General features: G+C 48.9%; 2 protein-coding genes and 1 long non-coding RNA gene across 12 annotated transcripts in view; 1 reads left to right on the top strand and 2 right to left on the bottom strand.

Moving 5' to 3' along the window:
• Window positions 1-8,853, top strand: part of LOC106034582 (UDP-glucuronosyltransferase 1A1-like) — a 42,018-nt gene extending 33,165 nt beyond the window's left edge. For 6 of the 8 annotated variants that reach the window (XM_048050921.2, XM_048050922.2, XM_066999890.1 and 3 more), the window contains exons 2-5: window positions 3,933-4,064; window positions 4,335-4,422; window positions 5,215-5,434; window positions 6,524-8,853. In XM_048050921.2, coding sequence (XP_047906878.1) covers window positions 3,933-4,064; window positions 4,335-4,422; window positions 5,215-5,434; window positions 6,524-6,821 — 738 coding nt within the window. In that variant the 3' untranslated portion in view covers window positions 6,822-8,853. Of the gene's footprint in view, window positions 1-949; window positions 1,943-3,932; window positions 4,065-4,334; window positions 4,423-5,214; window positions 5,435-6,523 lie in introns of those variants that run through there. The other 2 variants (XM_066999893.1, XM_013178814.3) reach the window with 2 other exon arrangements.
• LOC125180497 (uncharacterized) lies at window positions 3,882-4,401 on the bottom strand. Its single transcript, XR_010832553.1, has 3 exons — window positions 4,312-4,401; window positions 4,133-4,215; window positions 3,882-4,011 (listed from the first exon to the last, which is right to left on the bottom strand). It is a non-coding gene; the product is annotated as an uncharacterized lncRNA (long non-coding RNA).
• An 8,128-nt stretch (window positions 8,854-16,981) lies between the features above and the next one.
• Window positions 16,982-20,108, bottom strand: part of SH3BP4 (SH3 domain binding protein 4) — a 40,033-nt gene continuing 36,906 nt past the window's right edge. For all 3 annotated transcript variants that reach the window (XM_066999887.1, XM_066999888.1, XM_013178757.3), the window contains 2 exons: window positions 18,556-18,744; window positions 16,982-18,258 (listed from right to left, as the gene is read on the bottom strand). In XM_066999887.1, the coding sequence (XP_066855988.1) occupies window positions 18,034-18,258; window positions 18,556-18,744 (414 nt within the window). In that variant the 3' untranslated portion in view covers window positions 16,982-18,033. The remainder of the gene's footprint in view (window positions 18,259-18,555; window positions 18,745-20,108) is intronic.

Raw genomic sequence — 20,108 nt, 5'->3', positions numbered from 1 at the left:
ATATTGCCATAAAATTAGACACTTGTGGCATGTATGCTGTGTTTAGATAAATGACAACATAATTCTATGTCAGAAGATTTAATATCCATAATAGAAGAGGAATATTGATTAATTGCACGAGACTTGATTGGACAAAGAGTGGAAATGTAGAACTAACTCTGTGCGTAAACCCAGGCACTTATGGTGTGCCATAGAGATTGATAATGTGGCTGAATATCCCAAAACCTAGCAGGGCAGGCAATCAAACACAGGAAAGGGAGCTCTTTTGACTCTGAATTTCTAAGAAGCAATGTAAGACAGCGTATAAGAGGATGATTTGAAAAAGAAACCTTCAGGTTTGTAACTATCTACCCACTCTCCCTAACTTGTCTAAATCTCCCTAGTGGGCTGCGTAAATAGTGCAGATGTCAGTCATTTATTTTGTGTTTCAGACCACAGCGGTGTTGCAACCGCAGAAGTAATTGCCAAGTTTGCATCACATTTACTACCGTAGACCCAGGGCTTTCACTTTGATAACTGCTACTATATACAAACAAATCTGAAGGTAAACCTTATCAGCACCCTGGCTATCAAATCTCTGTCAATCATTACTTCTTGTTTAGGCTGCCTCGATGGCACAAAATATTCCAAAGGTCAGACTCCTGTGACAAGTATTGCATCCACTCATCTGAACAGACTCAAGGCTGGGAGTTCATAATTCACTGGATATCAGTCCCTGGATAGTGACAGTGACTGCCTGGCTAGTGCTGCCTCCCATTCATGACTCCGTTCAGCTTTTCAGTGCAATGCATCGCTTGTTGCTGGTTGTCTCTCCCTCAAGCATTTGAATGCTCTAATGTTAATTCAAACATTCAACTTTACCCCGTGGTACCCGTTTGCCTAAAACCTTCACTGTGTGCACAGAAAATAAATGCAACCTTTACCCAAAGTTAAAGATTACCCAAATTTCTGCTAGCGTTCAGCCCATTGGGAATTAAACATTTACCTTCATGAAGATTGAAGAGCAAAGTACCCCACGAGCCATTCTTTGTCCCTCACAATAGTTCTGCGTCCACTTAAAACCTTGCTGACATTCTGCAGTGCAAGGAAAATGGCCTCTGTGAATCCAGGATTTAATTTTCTTGCCTCCAGGGCTGTGTTTTTCCTTCTCCTGTGGATATTTTGTGAAGGTGGAAAGCTTTTAGTTGTACCCATCGATGGCAGTCACTGGCTCAGCATGCGGCCGGTTGTGGAGCGGCTCAGGCAGAGAGGACATGAAATAGTGGTTGTTGCGCCAGAGATAAATCTGCGGATAGATTCATCAGTGCATTATACCATGAAAACATACTCCGTGCCTTACACCAGGGAGTACGTGGAGGCAGAATTTAAAAAGCTAGGCTATAAGAGTTTCACACCTCGACCCTTCTTGGAAAACTTCTCCAAAGTGGCAAATATTACAATGATGTTTTTTGAATCCTGCAAAATGCTTATTTCTGACAAAGAGCTGATTAAATACCTTGAAGAAAGCACATTTGATGTTGTTTTTATGGATCCTTTTTTCCCATGTGGACAGATTCTGGCCGAACATCTCTCCATACCTTCTGTGTACCTCGTGCGGGGACTGCCGTGCAGCCTGGACTTCCATGCCACCCTCTGCCCAAATCCTCCTTCTTACATTCCTAGGTTCTTCACACGCTACACTGATCGCATGGGGTTCCTCCAGCGCGTGGCCAACATCATCGTTAGCTTGAGCAGTTCCCTAACCTGTAGTTTTTTATATTCTCCATACGATCTTTTGATCAAAGAATTCCTTCAGAAAGAGGCAACACTGCTAGAAATTTTAAGCCATGCATCTATTTGGCTCATGAAATATGACTTTGTGTTTGAGTATCCCAGGCCTGTCATGCCTAACATGGTCTTGATCGGAGGCATAAGCTGCACTCAGGAAAAACCGTTATCAAAGGTTAGTTATTATTATTTTTTTCCCCGTTTGCCTATGACTGCACTGCTTCCTCCCACCGTTATATGGGGCTCCTATCAGGGACAAACAGCAACAGGCTAGCAAGCTGGAGGGGGCTGAGGAAAGCTCTTGGCACCTCTTCATCCCTTGTTCAACGAGGAGTAAATCACTTTGTGGAAGACTCCTAAGATGGCCAGACAAGTATACATGAAAAGCTGGGCTTCTCCTTTCCTTTGCCGCCAGTATTTTCCACCTGCCAGTAATTTCGTTTTGTATATCTGTTTACAAGACTGCTGCTACCTAGGGTAATGCAGCACACCAAGTAAGATCTCTTCCCTTGAGCAGATGACCAGTTCTGCAGGAATTTCAGAGATGTGAATGAAATCCTTCCTTCTCTCTTGTAGCAGCAAGAGCTCTGCCTATTTTGAGTAAAATACTTTGTCCCAAATCTGGACTGCAAGTGTATTTTGATTGAACTCTGCCAAACTTGTTAAATATGAGATATTTGCCACTTCCCACTTCCTCCTAATTCATTCAGCTTTCTCTTATTTTTCAGCAAGCGTCCACCATTTCTCAAAGGAGGGTTGCAAAAAGTTTCATAAAGGTAGTGGCGTTTCTGAGCAGAAGTTAGACCTTGGCACAGAAAAACATTTAAAGAACAGAGTAAAACTGATGTGACTGGTCCCGTAGAAAATAAATGGGGCTAAGCATGCCCCGTAAAATATAGCTGTATCTGCTCTACTGCAACAGGAACTAAGGAAAGCAAGTAACCACTGGCCAAAGAATTGTGTGCCAAAAACTCGTCTGTAACCTGGGGAGGATTTTGCAGTGCCCAGATGTCCATGAGTTCACACAGAGCTGGGCCCTAAGTTCCCAACCAGCTATCTGTGATGACTCAATGGAGAGGCTGTTTTCGGAGGCAGCTGGTATGACAGAATCAAGTCTGAATTACATTCCACCTTGTTTGCCTTTAGGAGAGCGTCAGGTCAGCTGCTCAGCGTGCTGGTATCGGCAGGCTTTCAAAGGTTCCTTCCATTTGGGATTCAGCCTAAAGGAAAGGGTCAGCCAAAAAATACAGAACAGAGCAAAACCGCAGGGAGTCAGTCTCAGTTATCCCTTCAGGCCCTGGAGATTATATTTCAATTGCTAGGCTCAGTTCATTTTATTCCACTTGTTTAACTCTGATGCTCACAGCAATTCCCTCCGGTTTCATCTTTCCTTCCCTGGCTTTACCAAATATTTTTCTATGGCACAGGAATTTCACTCCAGCCTTTGGCTGTCTTTGCATCAAAATCCTTTTTCTCTTGGATTCCAGTGACAGATCTTCTAGTTCCTCTTTTATTTAAATCAAACAGACAAAACAGATAATAAAATTGGTAGTGGTACAATATTATCACATTTATCAAAATTATCACTATTATCAAAAATTATCACTATTATCAAAATAGACCAAAATTCCAGATATAATAAGTTAAAGCTATGTACTTTCAGAACACTTAAAAATCTTAATCTTCTCTTGCAGCTGCATGGTCTGAAAAGAAGAATATCAACTCTAAATCCAGCTCATCTGGCATTCAATAAATGTGAAAATAAAACACAATTTAGAGATTGGTTGGCAGGAATAGTATGATAATGAACTGATCCGCTGAATTGGTACACCATCTTTTTAATTTCACAGAAACTGATGTCTTTGAGCAGGCAGACTTTGCTACACAGCTGTTTTATTTTTTATTTTTTTTCCTCATGTCCATTCTGAATCTTGGTTTGGGCTCCAGTTCTGCAAACACTCATACCCCTACAAACCTTCACTCAACAGCCTGCACCCATTTTTTCCCCAGGCCTCATTTTCTAGATAACCAATTTTGCTAGTCATAGTTTTCGCTATGTTGACTATTCATTTTATTGCCTTTCTAGATGCTTTTGTGGAAACCTGACAAAAATTACCACATACGACAGTAGGGATTTTGACTAAGGATGTGCTTTGTGTTGACAGGAATTCGAAGCCATCGTGAATGCTTCTGGAGAGCACGGCATTGTTGTCTTCTCACTGGGCTCCATGGTCTCTGACATTCCTATGAAGAAAGCCAGAGAAATCGCAGATGCTTTGGGATCAGTCCCTCAGACGGTACAGTTACCCTTTCCTGCTTCCAGTACAGCAATCCAACACTGTACTCAAATATAGTGTAAGATTACCTTTGGCTTTCGGGGTGCTCGGTCCTCCCTTAGTCCTGCTCCTTGATGCCAGAAGAAAACATCATCCCTGGTGCTCTGCACTGCTGTTGATGAAAGAAATTTTGTGCACCACAGATGCCTTTAGCTGTGCTTTTCAAACCAGCTGAGGAGCTTTAAGAGGCTGTTTGCTACGAACTGACATTGTGTTTCCTTCCCTTCAAAGGTTTTGTGGCGATACACAGGAGAGGTGCCCTCCAACCTGCCGAAGAACGTAAAGCTTGTCAAATGGCTGCCACAGAATGATCTTCTAGGTAGGTCTGAGATGCTTTGGGTTATGCCAGCTGGTTTCTTTTAATCTGATAATGTAGGTGCAGGCCCTCGTTACCATCATCTGTGCTGACTCTTTGTATGGCTGTGGGTTACAGACTTGGCTGTTTGAACCAGAGCTTGTCATTTAGAAACATATCTGATTGCAATTTCAAGATTGCAAAATTATGAAACAATGCTGTTTGGAAAGGTTTTCCACCATTTGATTACCTTACTGTTGAAGATGGGGAGCTTCGTCTCTGACTACCCAGTCTCAACACCCAGCCATGATTTTTGGCATGTCGTTGTCTCTTAGACTGAAGAAGAGATTTAAGTTCCTCAAGTGAGCACTTCCAGACAGGTCCTTGCACTTTTAAAGTGGTGATGTTGTATGTGTTATTGCCTGGAGTGCATTTGTTGGTTAGACAACATGGCTCAGCTGTGGGAGACTTGTAACGCCAGCAAATGGAGGAAATGGTAAAAAAGCAAGCAAGGACTCTGTTTTTTTATTTGACTTTGACTTCACTTGGCTGTGGTTTTATCCTAAAATCTATGCAGCATTATACAGGGCTTTTCAGAGATTATTCAAAGCAAGATGGAGCTCTACAATCCATGGTTCATTTAGTCTCCTGTAACATCCTGCTCTCTGCAGCATTAAGTTTGCCCATAAGTAATGATGCATGCGACTGTCTTGATGTACACCCATCAGTGGCATTTTTGTGTAAGTTTTTCCTCAGGGATGTGTTACCGTGACTTAATGGATCAAATAGCTAAGCAAGTCTCTCTTTCTTCCACAGCTCACCCTAAGACTCGTGCCTTTATTACCCACGGAGGCTCACATGGTGTTTATGAGGGCATATGCAATGCAGTGCCAATGGTACTAATGCCTTTGTTTGGAGACCAGATGGACAACGCGAAGCGAGTAGAGTCACGGGGAGCAGGACTGACACTGAATATACTTGAAATGACTTCAGAAGACATGTCTAACGCCTTGAAAACAGTTATTAATGATAAAAAGTCAGTAATAGAAGCACAGCCTTTTTCCTTCTACTGTTGTATATCGACAGCACTCTTACTTCCAGCTTGACAGAATGCTAATCTGTTCTTATATCCCTTCTTATATCAAAGTTACATTGCTGAGAAGCCAATGCTTGACCTTGTTCTGCCCCTGTACCAGCACCATCCATCTCACTGTCTAGGATTGTAATCGTTAGGTGATGAGAACAGGCTTGTGGACCAGGCTTGCCTCCTCTGCTGTCTCAGTGCTCCCACAAGGATAGCATACTGCTAGCCTTGCCCAGTGATGCCATCTGCACAGCAGCAGGAGGAAGGAGACAAGTGGCAGTGCCTCAGTATAGTCCAGGGGCTGTATTGCATCTGAAGGTAGGATTTACTCAACAGAGCCACGGAGCAGTTTTCTTAGTCATTTTTTTCCTTTCTGGTACTCATGAGGAATTGTATGAGCACAGCCACTACCCGGCTCAGCAATGCTGTAAATTCCAGCACAGAGCAGGGGAAATACACACAGTATGCTGAGGAAATACAGGGAGCCCCTCTAGGCAGCACAGTATTGCTGTCAGCATGCCCAGGGTGTTTTGAGACATCACAGCAAAGGGGGGTTTTAAGACATACCCTCCTTTTCCACGCTCCCATTCTCTCCTGTGATTAGGGCCTCTCTCAGTCCTTGGCATCCTCTTTGCCATCATGTTTTTGGGAAAGAGTACTTTAATGCAATTATTTTCTAATCACTGTCCTTATAGCATTAATAATATTAGTACATCTTGCTCTTCAGCTGGATGGCTTTTCCACACTCAGTGTCACATTTCGTACTCATGCCTTCACCTTTCATCCCACGATTTTGCTGACAGCTCAAGCTAAGCTTTTCTACTTTTTTTTCCTGATACTTTTTCTCCTTTGTTTACCCTTGAAAACAGGACTTTTTGGGGTTCATAACTTTGCTATTTTACCTCTCATGTGGTGGTGGTAAATATATGGATAAGTCCCCAGCAGGCCATCAGACAACTGACACTACATCCTATTTTTTGGGGGGGGACTGAGTCTCAGAAGCACAAGTCATTGAAAACACCCAATGTCTTGTCTTGGCAGGTACAAGGAGAACATCAAGCGTCTCTCAGAACTTCACCTCGACAGGCCCATCCACCCTCTGGACCTGGCCGTGCACTGGGTGGAGTTCGTCATGAGACACAAAGGGGCTCCACACCTGCGACCTGCTGCTCATGACCTGAACTGGATCCAGTATCACTCCCTGGATGTCATCGCCTTCCTCCTGGTCGTGGTGTTGCTCTCCCTCTTTATTTCTCTGAAGTGCTGCATGTTCTGCTGCCGCAGGTGCTGCTTTAAGAAGGGAAGAACAAGCAAGCCAACCAAATCAAAGTCCCACTAGTGAATGAAGACAGTGGTGGGAGACAAGACCTCTGCTCCAGACCAGAAGGATCAGAGAACAGCTCAAATTTCACTAAAATAATTACTGGTTTCCAATCAGGAAATAATATCATTCTTTTAAACTAGTGCCGCAGGAAGAGTTGTTTCATTGATATAATTTTTATCTTTAATTAAGAATTAGTTTTTTAAAATAATGTGTATAATAGTACTTCAGTCACTTGGGAAGATACTGTTGTGAAGTCCAAGGCTCCTGGCTTCCACTTCTTGGTGTACAGAGGACTCATGGTGACATTTTTTTAACCTCTATTTTGTAAGGGAGACATACAGGGATTTTCACAAGCCCTTGCCCTTCACAAGGGCTTTGGGAGAACCACTTGCTCTAGTGTAAGACTGTCAGGTTTATCAAGCACTTTGAAATCCTTCTATAGCTGTTGTTACAGAAGAGGCAAATGTTGTAATCTGACATTATGTGTCACATAAGCCAAGCTAGATGCACATCTTAAGTGGGCTTTGTGTGTGTTTACAATACTCTGAGCTTGATTAAGGCTTCAGCATGAAAGTGGTTTTAAAGCCACTGGAGTTTAACCAAGTTGACCAGAGTTCTGTATCTGGAGCTTACCAGTTGGGTGATATGATCTGTGGAAGTATTTTTAGAAACCCATCTGATTTTGTAAATGATGCTAAAGACCCAAACCCCAGCCCTATAAATAAATCCCCACTACTAACAGTAATGGTCCTTGTGTTTTCTGGCTTGAGAGACATGGGGCTGTCACTTGTCAGTCTTGAAGAGACAGATGCAGAAAGGAAAGTTTTGGTTCAACACTCTGAGGTGTACTCAGTGAAAGCCACCTGAGCACACAAAAGCTGGTTCTCAGCATTATCATTTCATCACTTGGTGAAGCAGCACTTGCTGAGAGGTTTTATCCTGAGGCTGCCACACTCCCCACTACTAGTTATAGAAAAGGCATGTCCAGGCCTCGGGCAGAAAAGACCTTAACAAAATCTGGGGCTCAGAACAGGACGGGGCATCCTAGTGTGCCATGGCAGTCCTTCGCAAAGGAGCCCCGGCAAGTACCTGGTACTGCTGCTCTCTACTGCAGACTGAAACGGCACATACTCAGTGCAAGCCACTAAGTTGGCTTCAGGAGCGTGGTCCTGCTCCTCATCTCAGACACATGGGCCATACGTGCTGTGAGAGGTGTCTCACCCGCCAGGGAGCTGCTGGCAGTGTTCACACATGCGTGCAGAACAGAAGAGAAGGCAAAGGAGGCAGGTGGAGCCTCATTCAGCCTTTCCTTTTGCCTGATTCTCTCGGGCGTTTGTGCCATCTGCAGTCTGCCAAGGAGCAATGCTGACTGTTGCTTTTCATCCCCTGCCTTTCCCTGCCTCCTCCTGCCCCTGGTAAATACAAGGAAATCTCTTCCTTGGGATACAGGGAGGGGGGGTCCCCATGGTGCATGAGCTCTGACTTCCTTTCAAAACACAGCTTTCACGGCTCCCCGTGTTCGTGAAGTGACAGCTCCGGCTGTCCTCATGGTCCTGGTTGGAGCCAGGTGGCAGCAGCACTGCTTGGTGCTCCTGGACAAGAGACCCAGTGAGACCTTGCACTGCCCATCGCACCATGGAATATGAACTGAAAGGGCAAGAAATGGACAGGCAGGGCAGCGAGAGGAAGGAGGGCTGCAGGAAAAAGCAAAGCAGCTAGGTGTGGTTTTACAGCCTTCTACTGGCACGTTGTGCAGGGGATTCATCACTGCATGGCTAATGGGGGTAGAGGAAAATTGAAATGAACCCAGCTGTGGTGGTTTCAGCTAACCCTAAGCATGGGGTTGACTTCCAGCAGCTGTTGGAAAACTTACAAGAGCATCTTACATGTCCTCATGGAGAAGTTGTCTGAGTACCCTGCTGCAAACAAGCTCTAGATCAGTCCAGTGACTACCTCTACCTGGACATGAGAAAAAACAAACAAACAAACAAACAAAAACTAATATCAGATCAGATGAACAGAATAAAATAAATAAATCACATCTGCAGCTGTTTTTTTTTTTTTTGATGTTGTTGTTCAACTCAATACATTTTAGGTAGGTGGAGGTCCAGTCCTGTTTCACATCTTCATTACTGATGTGGCCGATGTGGCAGAGGGCCGCCAGCCGGGAGGAGCGAGCAGAGGGCCGTGCGGCCACCCAGAGGGACAGGGACAGGCCGCAGAGATGGGCTGGCAGGAGCCTGGGGGAGCCCAGGCAGGAGAGGTGCAGAGTCCTGCCCCCGGGGAGGAGCAGCCCCAGGCCCCGGGACGCGCCGGGGCACCCAGCTGGGAAGCAGCTCTGCAGGAAGGGCCCTGGGGTCCTGGCGGGCACTGCGCTGAGCAGGGGCCAGCAGCGTGCCCTGGTCACCGAGAGGGCCGGCGGCACCGGGGCTGCGTTAGGCACAGTGCGGCCAGCAGGCCGAGGGCGGCGATCCTTCCCCTCTGCTCAGCGCTGCTGTAAGGCACCTGGAGCCACGGGCCCAGGGCTGGGCCCCAGCACGTCCACGTCCACAGACACCCGAGGGGAGGGCACAGAGCACGGAGCCGGGCTCCATCCAGCGGTGCCCAGCGCCAGGCCGAGAGGCCCTGGGCACAGCCCGGAGCCCAGGAGGCTCCCTCTGAGCACCAGGCAACACTTCTGTGCTGGGCGGGTGCCGCAGCCCTGGCACAGGCTGCCCAGAGCCTGTGGGGTCTCCTCCTTGGGGAGCTTCGGGAGGCGCCGGGACGTGGGGCTGGGCACCCTGCTCGGGGTGTCCCTGCTGGAGCGGGGCTGGGGCGGGTGGGCCCGGGGGTCCCTCCCCACCTCAGCCAGTCTGGGATCCTGTGAGGAAAGGAGGAAAGGAGCTAGGGAAAAAGCAGGGAGGATGCAAAAAGCCTATCCCATAGGTTTTGTTTCAGTTTGAAGAGATCTCTAACAAAATCGAAATAAAACAGCAGCAGAAACCAACCTTCCTCTTCTTTTCCTTTCACTCTCCTTAGCTTTGCCTAGTTTGTCCTGCTGTTTTTTTTCCCTTGGCCAATGGAAATAAGGAGGAGAGAAAATGGGCAAAATCTCAAATGAAAACCAAAGTAATCTAAAAATCCCATTCAATTTTAGGGAATTGCCCTTATTCTTAACTGACAATTTGCTAAAACTTGGCCTCTCACAAGCCCAAGCTGAAGGAGCACGTTTTGGGACGGAAATCACCCTGGCTCACAGCCAGCTCTGAAAACAGACAAGAGGAGACATAACTGCACATAAGAGCATAAATTTCTGCGCAGGGCTCCGGGTGCCAGCGACGGAGAGGGGCTGGATGGCACGGTGGTACGCAGGGCCGGGGCACGTCAAAACATTTCAGCTGTGCCCAGCAGAGGACACTACGGCATTGCTGGCACGCTGCATCCTGCAGGGAGAAAGCAAGGAAAAAGCCGATTTCCCCTTCCAAGGCAATGCAGGCAGCTCAGTGGAAGGTGACAGCAACTTGTTCATCCCCCTGGCTGACAGCGATGCTAACGAACCTTTCACCTCAAGGCCCCAGCTAATGTAGCAGGCAGGAAAAAAAAAAAAAGGTATGCTCCAGGAATTCAAACCATGGTGCAGAGAGATGATTTTTTAGGGTAAATTAGGAGCCAGGCTGTGTGGGCTGAGCAGCTGCAGGGCAGAAGAGCGAGCCAGAGGCACCACAGTACCGCCGCAGGACGGCCTCGCAACCCTTCTCAAGGGAAGAGCAGTGCTGGGGCTGAGGATCCCTCTTCTCGCCCTTAGGCCAGGTGCAGTACAGAGACATGCTGCCCCTTCAGGAGCACCAAGACCCTGCGTCCCTTACTGGGAAAAGGAGAAATTCTTGGCCACGATGCATTTTTTTTAAGCAGCAGAGCTGAGATCAGGTCTTTTCCCCCAGGGGAAACTGAGGCAGGGCCAGCAATCGCTCCTCTCGCTGCCCTGCAGCTCCAGGAGATGCAGTCTAAGCTCCCAGGAACTTCTGCAGAATTTTGCTTTTAGATATCAGCCGTAGACTTAGCATGCTTCAGGTGTGCTCTCAGTAGCCCTCAACCCACCACCACCCTTGGGAAAAGGACAGGCACAAAAAAACCTCCCGCAGCCACGAGCCTCACAAAGCTCTTGTCACCTCTGCATGCCCACAGTGGCACCCCTGGGAGCTGTGAAAGGAGATGAGAGCTGTTGCTTTCCGCTCTAGCCTGGGGACTTTTTCAGTGTTTATTTCATTTGCCTGGTTTTTAACACTCAGGCTTGAGGTGTCACCTGCTGGTGAGAGTGGCACTGCTGGTGACCCAAGACTCCTGTCTCCAAAATGAGGGACAAATGCGGCTGCTTTGGGGTTGCTGGCGTGGGTTTGCCTTCGTGTGAAAGCCTGGGGAGCTGTGTGGGGCTCTTGGAGCCTGGGAGACGGTGGGGAGCCGACATGAGCTGGATCTGCCGTGCAGCCCTCCAATTAATTATCACCTGCAGAGGTGTTTTTAGGAGTTATTTATAGGCGGGAGTGATGAAATCCAGGGAAAGCAATTGGCAAGGCAAACCAGCCACGGGGTGCAGGACAGCCTTTCCCACCCAGGATAGGAATGTGCCCGGCTGAACCCGGGGAGAAAGCAAAAAGCCATGGCATTGGCATTTCAGCTCCATGGGCAAGGGAAAGCCCAAGCCAGGCTCGGTCCATAGCTCAGTCCATAATTCTGCTGCTGCCTGCTGCTGGGACTGAACCAGGCTTACGAGGGAAAGAGGAGGTGATATCTCTGTGCACAGCTTTCTCCCCGCTGCCTGAGCCAGCTCAGGTTGCTGGCATTTCCCGGGGAGGCGATGCTGCCTCCGAGCTCATCTTTCACAGACCGAATTCCTGCGACGCCTACGGCGGGTGTCAGAGATCAAGCACTGCTCGCGCTAACCAGATGGGAAAAGCTGCTGTCGCGTGAGTCTGCTTTGATAGGTAGCAGCAGGTGCTCCCAGCACCAGTTCCCTTTCTGTTAAGGACAGGAGAAAGGTTTCATACGCCACAGCTGATTGCTTAGGATGATAAAAGCAAGTCACCACTACAGGCTGTTTAGGCACCATCAGATCCTAAATCCCCCCAGCCAAATATTGCCTGGCTTGCCTACTGTGTGACCTCTCTTCAAAAGCCAGCCTGAACAAATGGAGCCGGCGGATTTCTTCCCGAAATGGTCCCAACTCAGATTGTCTGGGGGGCACAGTCCCCCTGCCCTGGGGCGGATCAAAGCAAGCTGCGTGATACCAAGCAGCCCCATCGCTCTCCCGGGGAGGGACCAAACCACGTCCCAGCGACTCGCTTTGAGACTTTGCAAAGCAGCTGCTGGAAGCTTTAATTAACATTCAGCAGGGGGTAGTCAAAGAAACCCGAGGTTAATTATCCCCCAGAGGCTGCTGAAGATATGGTGGGGGGCTGCCCTTTGGGTTTCGGTGACAAAGGGTTGGTCTGAGGTGATTTCAGCGTACCACGAGGGATGCTGAGGAGGGCAGGATGCATTAAGTAATGAGTGGGGGGAAGGAAGGGGAAACCAAAACTGGCCGTGCTCCTGACGTTGAGCAAGCCCGTTAACGAACAACAAAAATAACACCTTTGTCACTGCAGTCAGAGGCTCCTTCCTTTTCACAAAGGGCTTCAGGGTACCCCCACCCTAAATCAGGCCATCAGTCACCAGTTGCAGAACTGACCACCCTAAATGTGGGGCTTGCCCCTCTTTTGGGCAGTGTCCCTCGCGGGCAGCCCTTGGGAAAACAAGCAGTTCTGCCCTGCACCTTTCCCCCTGTTACGACAGAGGAGGAGGTGAGCAGGTCACGCCACCGACACGCGATGGGAGCTGCGTGTCCCAACAGCGACCGCCTCTGTTCATTTGCAGTCACCCAAGCCCAAAACCAAACCTGGAGCAGGGCTCCCCAGCCAGATGCGCTGGGATGCTGGCAAAGCTGAGCACAGAGGGCAGAAGGGATTTCAAGGGACAAAAAGAGACCTCCAGGGTCACAGTCTCATAGTCCCTCGTTATCATTGCAAACTGCACTGGGTGTCCGGACACTGGGAGCTGGGGAGGACAAAGCGAGAATCACAGCTGCAGCAGCTTTTCTGTACAGACACTGATAACCCAGAGGTGACTTCCCTCCCCCTCCTCCCCCTTCTGACATATCTTCTTCATTCATTTAGCAATGAGCTGAGCTGATGCAAGATGATCATTCAATTTTGATGGCTTAAGTAGAGGAGAAAATGGTGCGAATGCATTTCCAAGGGGGCTTGTGCTGAAGTAGGTCACTCCCTTGATTGGATCTAGGAAAAAAAAGACAATTTCTGTGAAGCTGAAACGTTAGAGGGAGTCAGTCATCAGAGAAGCAGCTAATGGGGAGCTGCTCGAATTAGATGGCTAGTGCCCTTTCTGCCCAGACTACACAGGAACAATAGGTGTAGGGATGAAATGTGTAACCTGACAGCTTTATCAAGACATAGAAAAAAAACAGGCTGCACAAAAGTGGCTGATCACAGTCAGAAGTCAACCAGAAGAGGATGAAACGGGTGTGGAAGAGCCGGCCTCCCCCAGCCCCACGGCCACCCCTGGGTGGTGCCAGGTGCTGGAGCAGGCAGGATGGGACCAAGAACCCCAGCAGAAAGCCGCTCTCTGCAGCACACGAGTGCGTGAAACTAGAAACTGCAGAATGGGCAATGGGAATACCCGGGGGTGATCCTCTCCGCGTGGAAAATAGATACAGGGGACCAGTGGTGGCGGCACAGAATCAGAAATAACTCAGACAAACCTCACAGCAGACCTTCAGTGGGATGTCATCTCACATATGCTCCCCTTTTGCTTTCTCGGCAGGCGTACCTGCAGAGGATGGGTTTTCACACTGCGCTGCATTGCAAGGTTCCCAACATCAGTCACTGCCCTGTCCCAGATTACTGGCACTGCCTGATTGCAAGGAGGAAAGGGAATAAGTAGGGACAGCTGAGTTAAGAGACCTTATCAACACAGGCTTGCTAGTAACTGAACATCGTTAGCAAATTGAGGGAGAAGAAAGAAAGGCAATGGGACAGCAGCTATCTGCAGCTTTAAAGGAAGCGAGCCAACACATCGTTATTGGAGCAGCAGATCCATACGTGTAATCTAATCCCGGATCATTACTCCCTTGTTTTTCGTCTCGGTTTACGTGCATCTCAAAGCACAGAGCAAGCAACCACCAGTTCTGGGTGAGCAGCTGAAAGAAACATAGGGCTGTGGAGAAGCAGCAGCGAGGAGAGGTGGCTCTGCTGCAATGGCTGTGAGCTGCCAGGTCAAGCATGACCCGAACACGAGGAGGGCCACCTGGGCATCCAAGGTGGGAGTCGTGGTGGTCCCCAGATGAACCCAGTGCACAGATACATCATTAAAGCACTCTGGGGGCAGCAGGTGGAGGAGGGCGGCTGGGGAAGGCAGCTCTGGTTTGCTCGGTGCACTCGCTGCCCAGCCCTGTCCGTGACTGGAGCTGGCGAGGGATCTCCCAGTCCGTGCCTCGACCCTCGAGCCCCTCAGTCAGAGCCGTTTTCAGCAGAAAATACATGGGTGAACTGAGGCTGTCAAAGCCTCTCCTGCCTCCGAGGATGGGCTGAGGCTTTCAAGAGAAGGCAGAGCAACACCCAGGCAGACACGGATGGAGCGCAAGGTGCCAAGCAAGGTCCCACCACATCCTCCTCACCACCTGTGAGGAGCGCTGGGCCTGGCCCAGCAGCCCAGCCAGCCTCCCTGTTCCAGGCCATGAGGTGCGTTTGCCAGGGATTAAATCAAACCGTCAGGTCTCTCCTTCACCCTTGGCAAGCCGAAGCCGCAGCCAGGGGATGACTGAATATTTCATATCCATAGCCTGAAATCTGAATTCAGTTCATATCGAGAGCACTGCAACTGCTGGCCTGTGGTGCAAGTCCAAGGCCAGGTGGTTTGGGACAGCCAGGACTGATAAAGGCCTCCCGGTAGCAGAGGTCTGGCAACGTGAACATTAATCGTTCGGACAGTCTCTCCCCTGATCTAGTTCTGCTCTCTCACACTGGGCAAGGCAAAGCCCATTTTATGCACCCACCAACCTTGCACAACTGCCTTAACGGGCCTTGGCTGAACACAAGAATCTTTTCTCCATTCAGAAAACATCTTTGGACTAAAAGAGATCTTGCAATCAAATCTTTTCCTATTTTAAAGCTTCTTAAGCAGCAATTAGGAGGCCAGAATGGACATGCTTCTGGAAGGGAAATTACTCCCCAGGCTTTGCTTTTCTCTCTGACAGCCACCAGTCGCAGCAGGATTGTTTCCAGCAACTTTCCTCCCAAGAGGGCAGGATGGAAACACAAGCTGAGGGAGGATCTGCTTGAGATCAAATTGAGGACTCAAGACCCAGAGGACGGCTGGCTCTAGCTGCAGACACATGCTGTGAGAAACCGTTGTTTGTACAGTGAAAAACCTCTAAATTAATCTCACCCACCAAAGCTGCTTTGAGATGAAGAAACAGCAGTAGATGAAATGCACTCGATAGCACTGGAATAGTAACAGCTTTAATTGCAATATTTTTTTTCAAAAAACATTTTTCTTAAAAAAAAAAAAAAGAACATAAATGGTAAGTACAATAACCAGTTACTGCACAAACTGTGGCAATGCAGAGCCCAGACACAGGTTTCAGAGACGGGCTTGATGAATAGTGGGCAGAAGGCATCTGAAGGACGCACGCCCAGTCCCAGCACGCGAGGAGAGACTGGATTTCTGACCGAGGACGAGGACAAATTAATGCAGTGGTTACCCCACGGACCCCGAAATGCGCTGGCCGTGCTCCCACGGTCCTCAGGGAGGGTGTGCGCAGCCGAGGGGCTGAGCATGGCAAGTTTCAGGCTGCCACTGTGAAATGTTAAGCTGGGTATACAGAGTACCTGAGGTAGTTAGAAAAACCAAGGGCGGGGAGGGGAAGTGCTGAAATTATTTGGGGATGTCCCCATCTTGTCAGAGTCACGGGAGGCTAAAACTTCTGCCCAGGAGGGTAGGGGCTGCCCTCCCCTGCTGCGAACAACCCGGCCCAGCTCAGCTGTTGGGGAGCCCTGCACAGCCCGCGCTGCTTTTGAGCAGCAAAAGCCAAGATCTGGACAAAGCAGGTGAAGCCGCCATCCCTCTACCTGCTGTCTGTCAGCAGATCTGCCTGCTGGCACAGGCTGAGTCTCTTGCAGGAGCTTTTCCTTATTGCATTAGAGATTTTTGCTTGGTGTAAGGAAAACGTGCTCTTACGGTGCCCTGCTGTTGTAGAGAGAAAGCAAACACATCGTGGGCTCGGCTGCTGGCAGACCCTGTTTCTGTGCTATTTTATGTTGCATAGGAAACTCCTTAAAGCCCCTGAGGAGAAACTAAGGTGCTATTTACTTCTTGCGGGGTCTGGTGAGGGTGACTGCTTCTGAGGACACAGTTTTGGGAAGAGGCAATGAGAGCAGTGAGGCTGTGCCACAGGAGGACCATTCCCTCTGGAGGCTGCCGTGCCAGCACCGTCGGCCACCAAATGCCCGCATGCTGCCTGGACCATACAGCCCATACCATGCTGTGCAGCATGAGCCGGCCAAATCACCCCACACATGTCTCTTGCTGGGGAGTTAATGTCACCTTCAGCTTCCTAGGAGCTTCACGGTGGAGAAATGAAGTCTAGTGCCACCAGCCTGCTTGGCAGCGAGGCCAACGCAGCCCTTCTTGTGTGCTGCTACCAGGCTTTTAAAAGGTACTTTCCCCACACTTTTTTTTTTCTGGTTCAACCTGAAAGAAAATTATCCTTAACAACTAACCTTTCGGTGGTAGCAGCATTTCGCTATAAAGAGACTTTGCACTTAAAATAAAGTAATTTTTCTGTGCAAAAATATTTCCCTCCCATGTAAAATATTTCAAGGCTCGGGGGCAGAAGGAAGAGGGGAGGTCATTCAAAAGTCAGCTATAAAACACCAGGGGAAAGTGTGGGCACTTGGTACCACAAACATTTAGCTCAATGGCACCAGCTTTATAGCAAAGGATATTTACAAGTTCATCTGGAACTCAGCAGCTTTGAACAGCCCCATTCAAAGCCCTGTGAAATCAATGGCAATGAGCATTAAGTCACATAACACATCTGGAACATCTCTGTTGAGCTCAAGAATAGATTTCAAATAGGAGAAACATTTTCTCTCTTTTTTTTTTTTTGGTAAGGTGATAATATGTAGATTGCAACGATTCCCTCCCCTTTTCTGGCCTCCTCTCCAGAGCAAGAGATTCTGGAGAGGAGCACCCAAGCACTTTGCTGCAATGGCAGGGCAAACCACTCTCACCACCCTCCCACCTATCTCACCAGGCAGCAAGGAGCAGTTCTCTGCTGAACCCCAAACTTCCAGCTTCTTCCAGACACGTCCTGCAGCACCCAGGTGGGATGAATCATTGGCCAAGCGCCAGGGGCAGTGTCACTTCTCATGGTAAAAAACGGTACCCACGCATCTGAACACAGGCAACGAGCATCTCCCTGTCCACAGATGATAAAATGCATGTTTGCAGGCAGGCTAAAAAAATAAAAATAAAAAAATCAACCAGAGAGGTCATATAGCCTGTGAACATAGGGAAAAAAAAAAAAGCTCCTTTCTGGTGTAAGATGCTTGCCGGGCTGAGGACATCCCAAGTTCATACGGTGCTCTACAGTCATGTCTGGGAGTTCGCCAAAACCTGACCACGGCAGTGGCACAGGGCATTCACTGTGCTTTGTCTTAAATACATATTTACATGAGTCATGTTCATCTCAAAAATGATAATTTAAAAGCAGTTTCTACAACATAAAAAACAGCAACAGCTTCCCTCCAAAGTGGTTACAACCTTTACTGCTCATTAAAAAAATTAGATTTTTATTTGTAAATGCTTAAAAAATGTGTTTTCTTTTGTGATCCCTCCCACTCCCCTCCCCACCCCTTGTCCCCCTTTAAACTTCTTAGTAAGAAACAGTTTAACCAATATCAATTCCATATGAAAAGCCATCCCTTCTGGATGCATTCCCATCAGGTGGAGGGTCATCTCCTGCTGATTTCCAGTCCTGCTGAGAACTTGCAAACTTTGGCCTCTTTAAACCTGGGGAGAGCAATCTCCACATGTTTTTAAAATCAACCGCTATAAAAAAGGGACAAAACACAGAGAAATGTGGACACCACCATCAAATGAGATGTGGACAAAAGTATCACTGCAGGGAGCTGTGCTAGATGGCAAAATCCTCGTGGTCCTGTGGGCTGAAGGCAGCTGCCCGGAGCATGTCCAAGGAGTTGACAAGGATCAGGGTGCCGGTGAGATGCTTCCAGCGCTTGGTGATGGGGTTCTTCATCTTGTCCAGCCCCGTGTGCAGCTCCTGAATCACGTCACGGTAGCTGTCGCCCATCTGGCTGCTCCAGGTGAGGAGGAAGTCGTACGCGGGCTTCCACATGGCCTGCAGGGCAGAGGGTAGGAGAGAGCAGAGCTGAATGTGAAATCCAAGCCTTTAACGGCCTGCCTCGGTGGCTGCCTTCCTCGTGGCTGTGATTCAACATCCAGCACACAAGTGGTGCCATCCCCAGCATGCCCTGATCACAGAAAACACCCCCAGGTTTCCCCCTCAACGCACCCAGATCCTTCTCATTCCCCAAAGACACACCAGAAAACCACGCAGGAGGTATAGTGGCCGCAGGCAAAAACATGCTTGGGAAAGGCACGAGACCCTCAGAGACCGAGGCCCGTCTGCTCTCACCTCGCTGTCCACCACCCCCGTCTTGTCCCGGTGTGGAGCCTCGTAGGCATCCATCTGCTGCTTGGAGACCTTGGCAAGCTTCTCAGCGAGCTCCCTCCAGCGCTGGGCCACCTCCACGGCTGTGGTCAGCAGCACGAAGTCCTGGATCAGCCTGACAACCAGCCCCTGGCAGTCCATCTTCAGCAAGGCCTGCGGGACCATCACGAGAAAACAGGAACACAGAGTCAGGGTGAGCCCAGGGAACTGCGTGGGGAAGTCCCTCAAGAAGCCATCCCCAAATCCTCCCACCTCCTTTCTAGCAACAGCTGGTGAAAATAGGCCAACAGGCTCGACAGAGGAGTAATCCCACTGATTGAAGGAAATGCCGACCCCTGTTCAATGAGGCCTGTAGCTGGGGCTGGCCACCACCTCCTCAGCCTCATGTTCTGGGCCATTGCTCAAGATCCTCAGACACCACGTAAGGAGGTTACAGCAACTCAGGGCTGAGAAGAACAGAGGCCTTTAGCCAAGATACTTAATCCACTGTGCTCCATGCTGCTTGCACCCAGAGGAGCAGTGTTCCTTGGTGCAGACAGCACAGGTACCTGAGGACTGTCCCGAGCACCTGGTGGGCACGGGCCAGCCACAACATTCTGGGGCAAGACCTGGAGATTTGCCTCAGGAGACGGGGAAACCCAGACAAAGGGCCACGCCAGAGCACTGCAGGACGTGACCGCAGCAGTCGCGTTGCTTGGGATGTGCTTACTGTCTTCACATGTCAGGTCAGAAACCACCTCCTTTCCTCATCAGTTATCAGCCTACACGTTGAGATTCTCTGCAATTGGCTTTGAAGAGGTGGGGAGGAGAAACTGCTTCAGTTAGGGACACCCACAGAAGTAAGTTTTCTAGGTACCAATAGCTTAGCCAGAAAGAAATGGACAGAGCAGGTCCAACTCCTATCTTCTGGTAACAAAATCCCATTAATATCTGTTCAAAACGCAAAGCAAGTTGCAACAGTGAAAACCCATGATGCAGCTCAGGAAAGGAAGGATTTAAATGGAGATTATCAGGGGACCAACAGAATCAGCATCCCCCGATGTATGCCACAGCTAAATGTGGTGGAAGGGACGACAGCAGCCTCAGGAGTAACCTGCGTCCCTAGATAAATCCTCCTTTCAACCTTTAGTGTCTATGGAAATGTGTTTTACATTATGGAACAAGCATCCTTTTTAAAAAATAAACAAGCAAACAAACAAACCAAAAAGAACATCAAAACAATGCAAACAAACCCCAGACAATGCCTTGGGGGACAGTTTACCACCCAGAAAGGTTTAATCATCCCTCTCCCTCCATGCTGCCCGCCTCAGCGCGGACTGCAGCAGTGCCTTTGCAGGTTCATCACGCGCTACAAAAAGGAGACGCATTTGCTAGCTGCTGCCTTTCCTTTTTGTCAAGTACCCTCTTTTTTTCTTTGTTTTTGAGAGCTGGAGCCGCAGCGACAGCAGAATCAGGATGGCAGCCCTAGGATGGCTGAAGACCAAGGGCACCGCTTGGCGTTTCAGCAGGGGATCTCA

Source organism: Anser cygnoides, chromosome 6, assembly GCF_040182565.1.
Source record: "Anser cygnoides isolate HZ-2024a breed goose chromosome 6, Taihu_goose_T2T_genome, whole genome shotgun sequence".
NCBI classification, from domain to species: domain Eukaryota; kingdom Metazoa; phylum Chordata; class Aves; order Anseriformes; family Anatidae; genus Anser; species Anser cygnoides.
The sequence above is the reverse complement of the archived record's forward strand: the minus strand, read 5'-3'. Positions and strand labels throughout refer to the sequence as shown.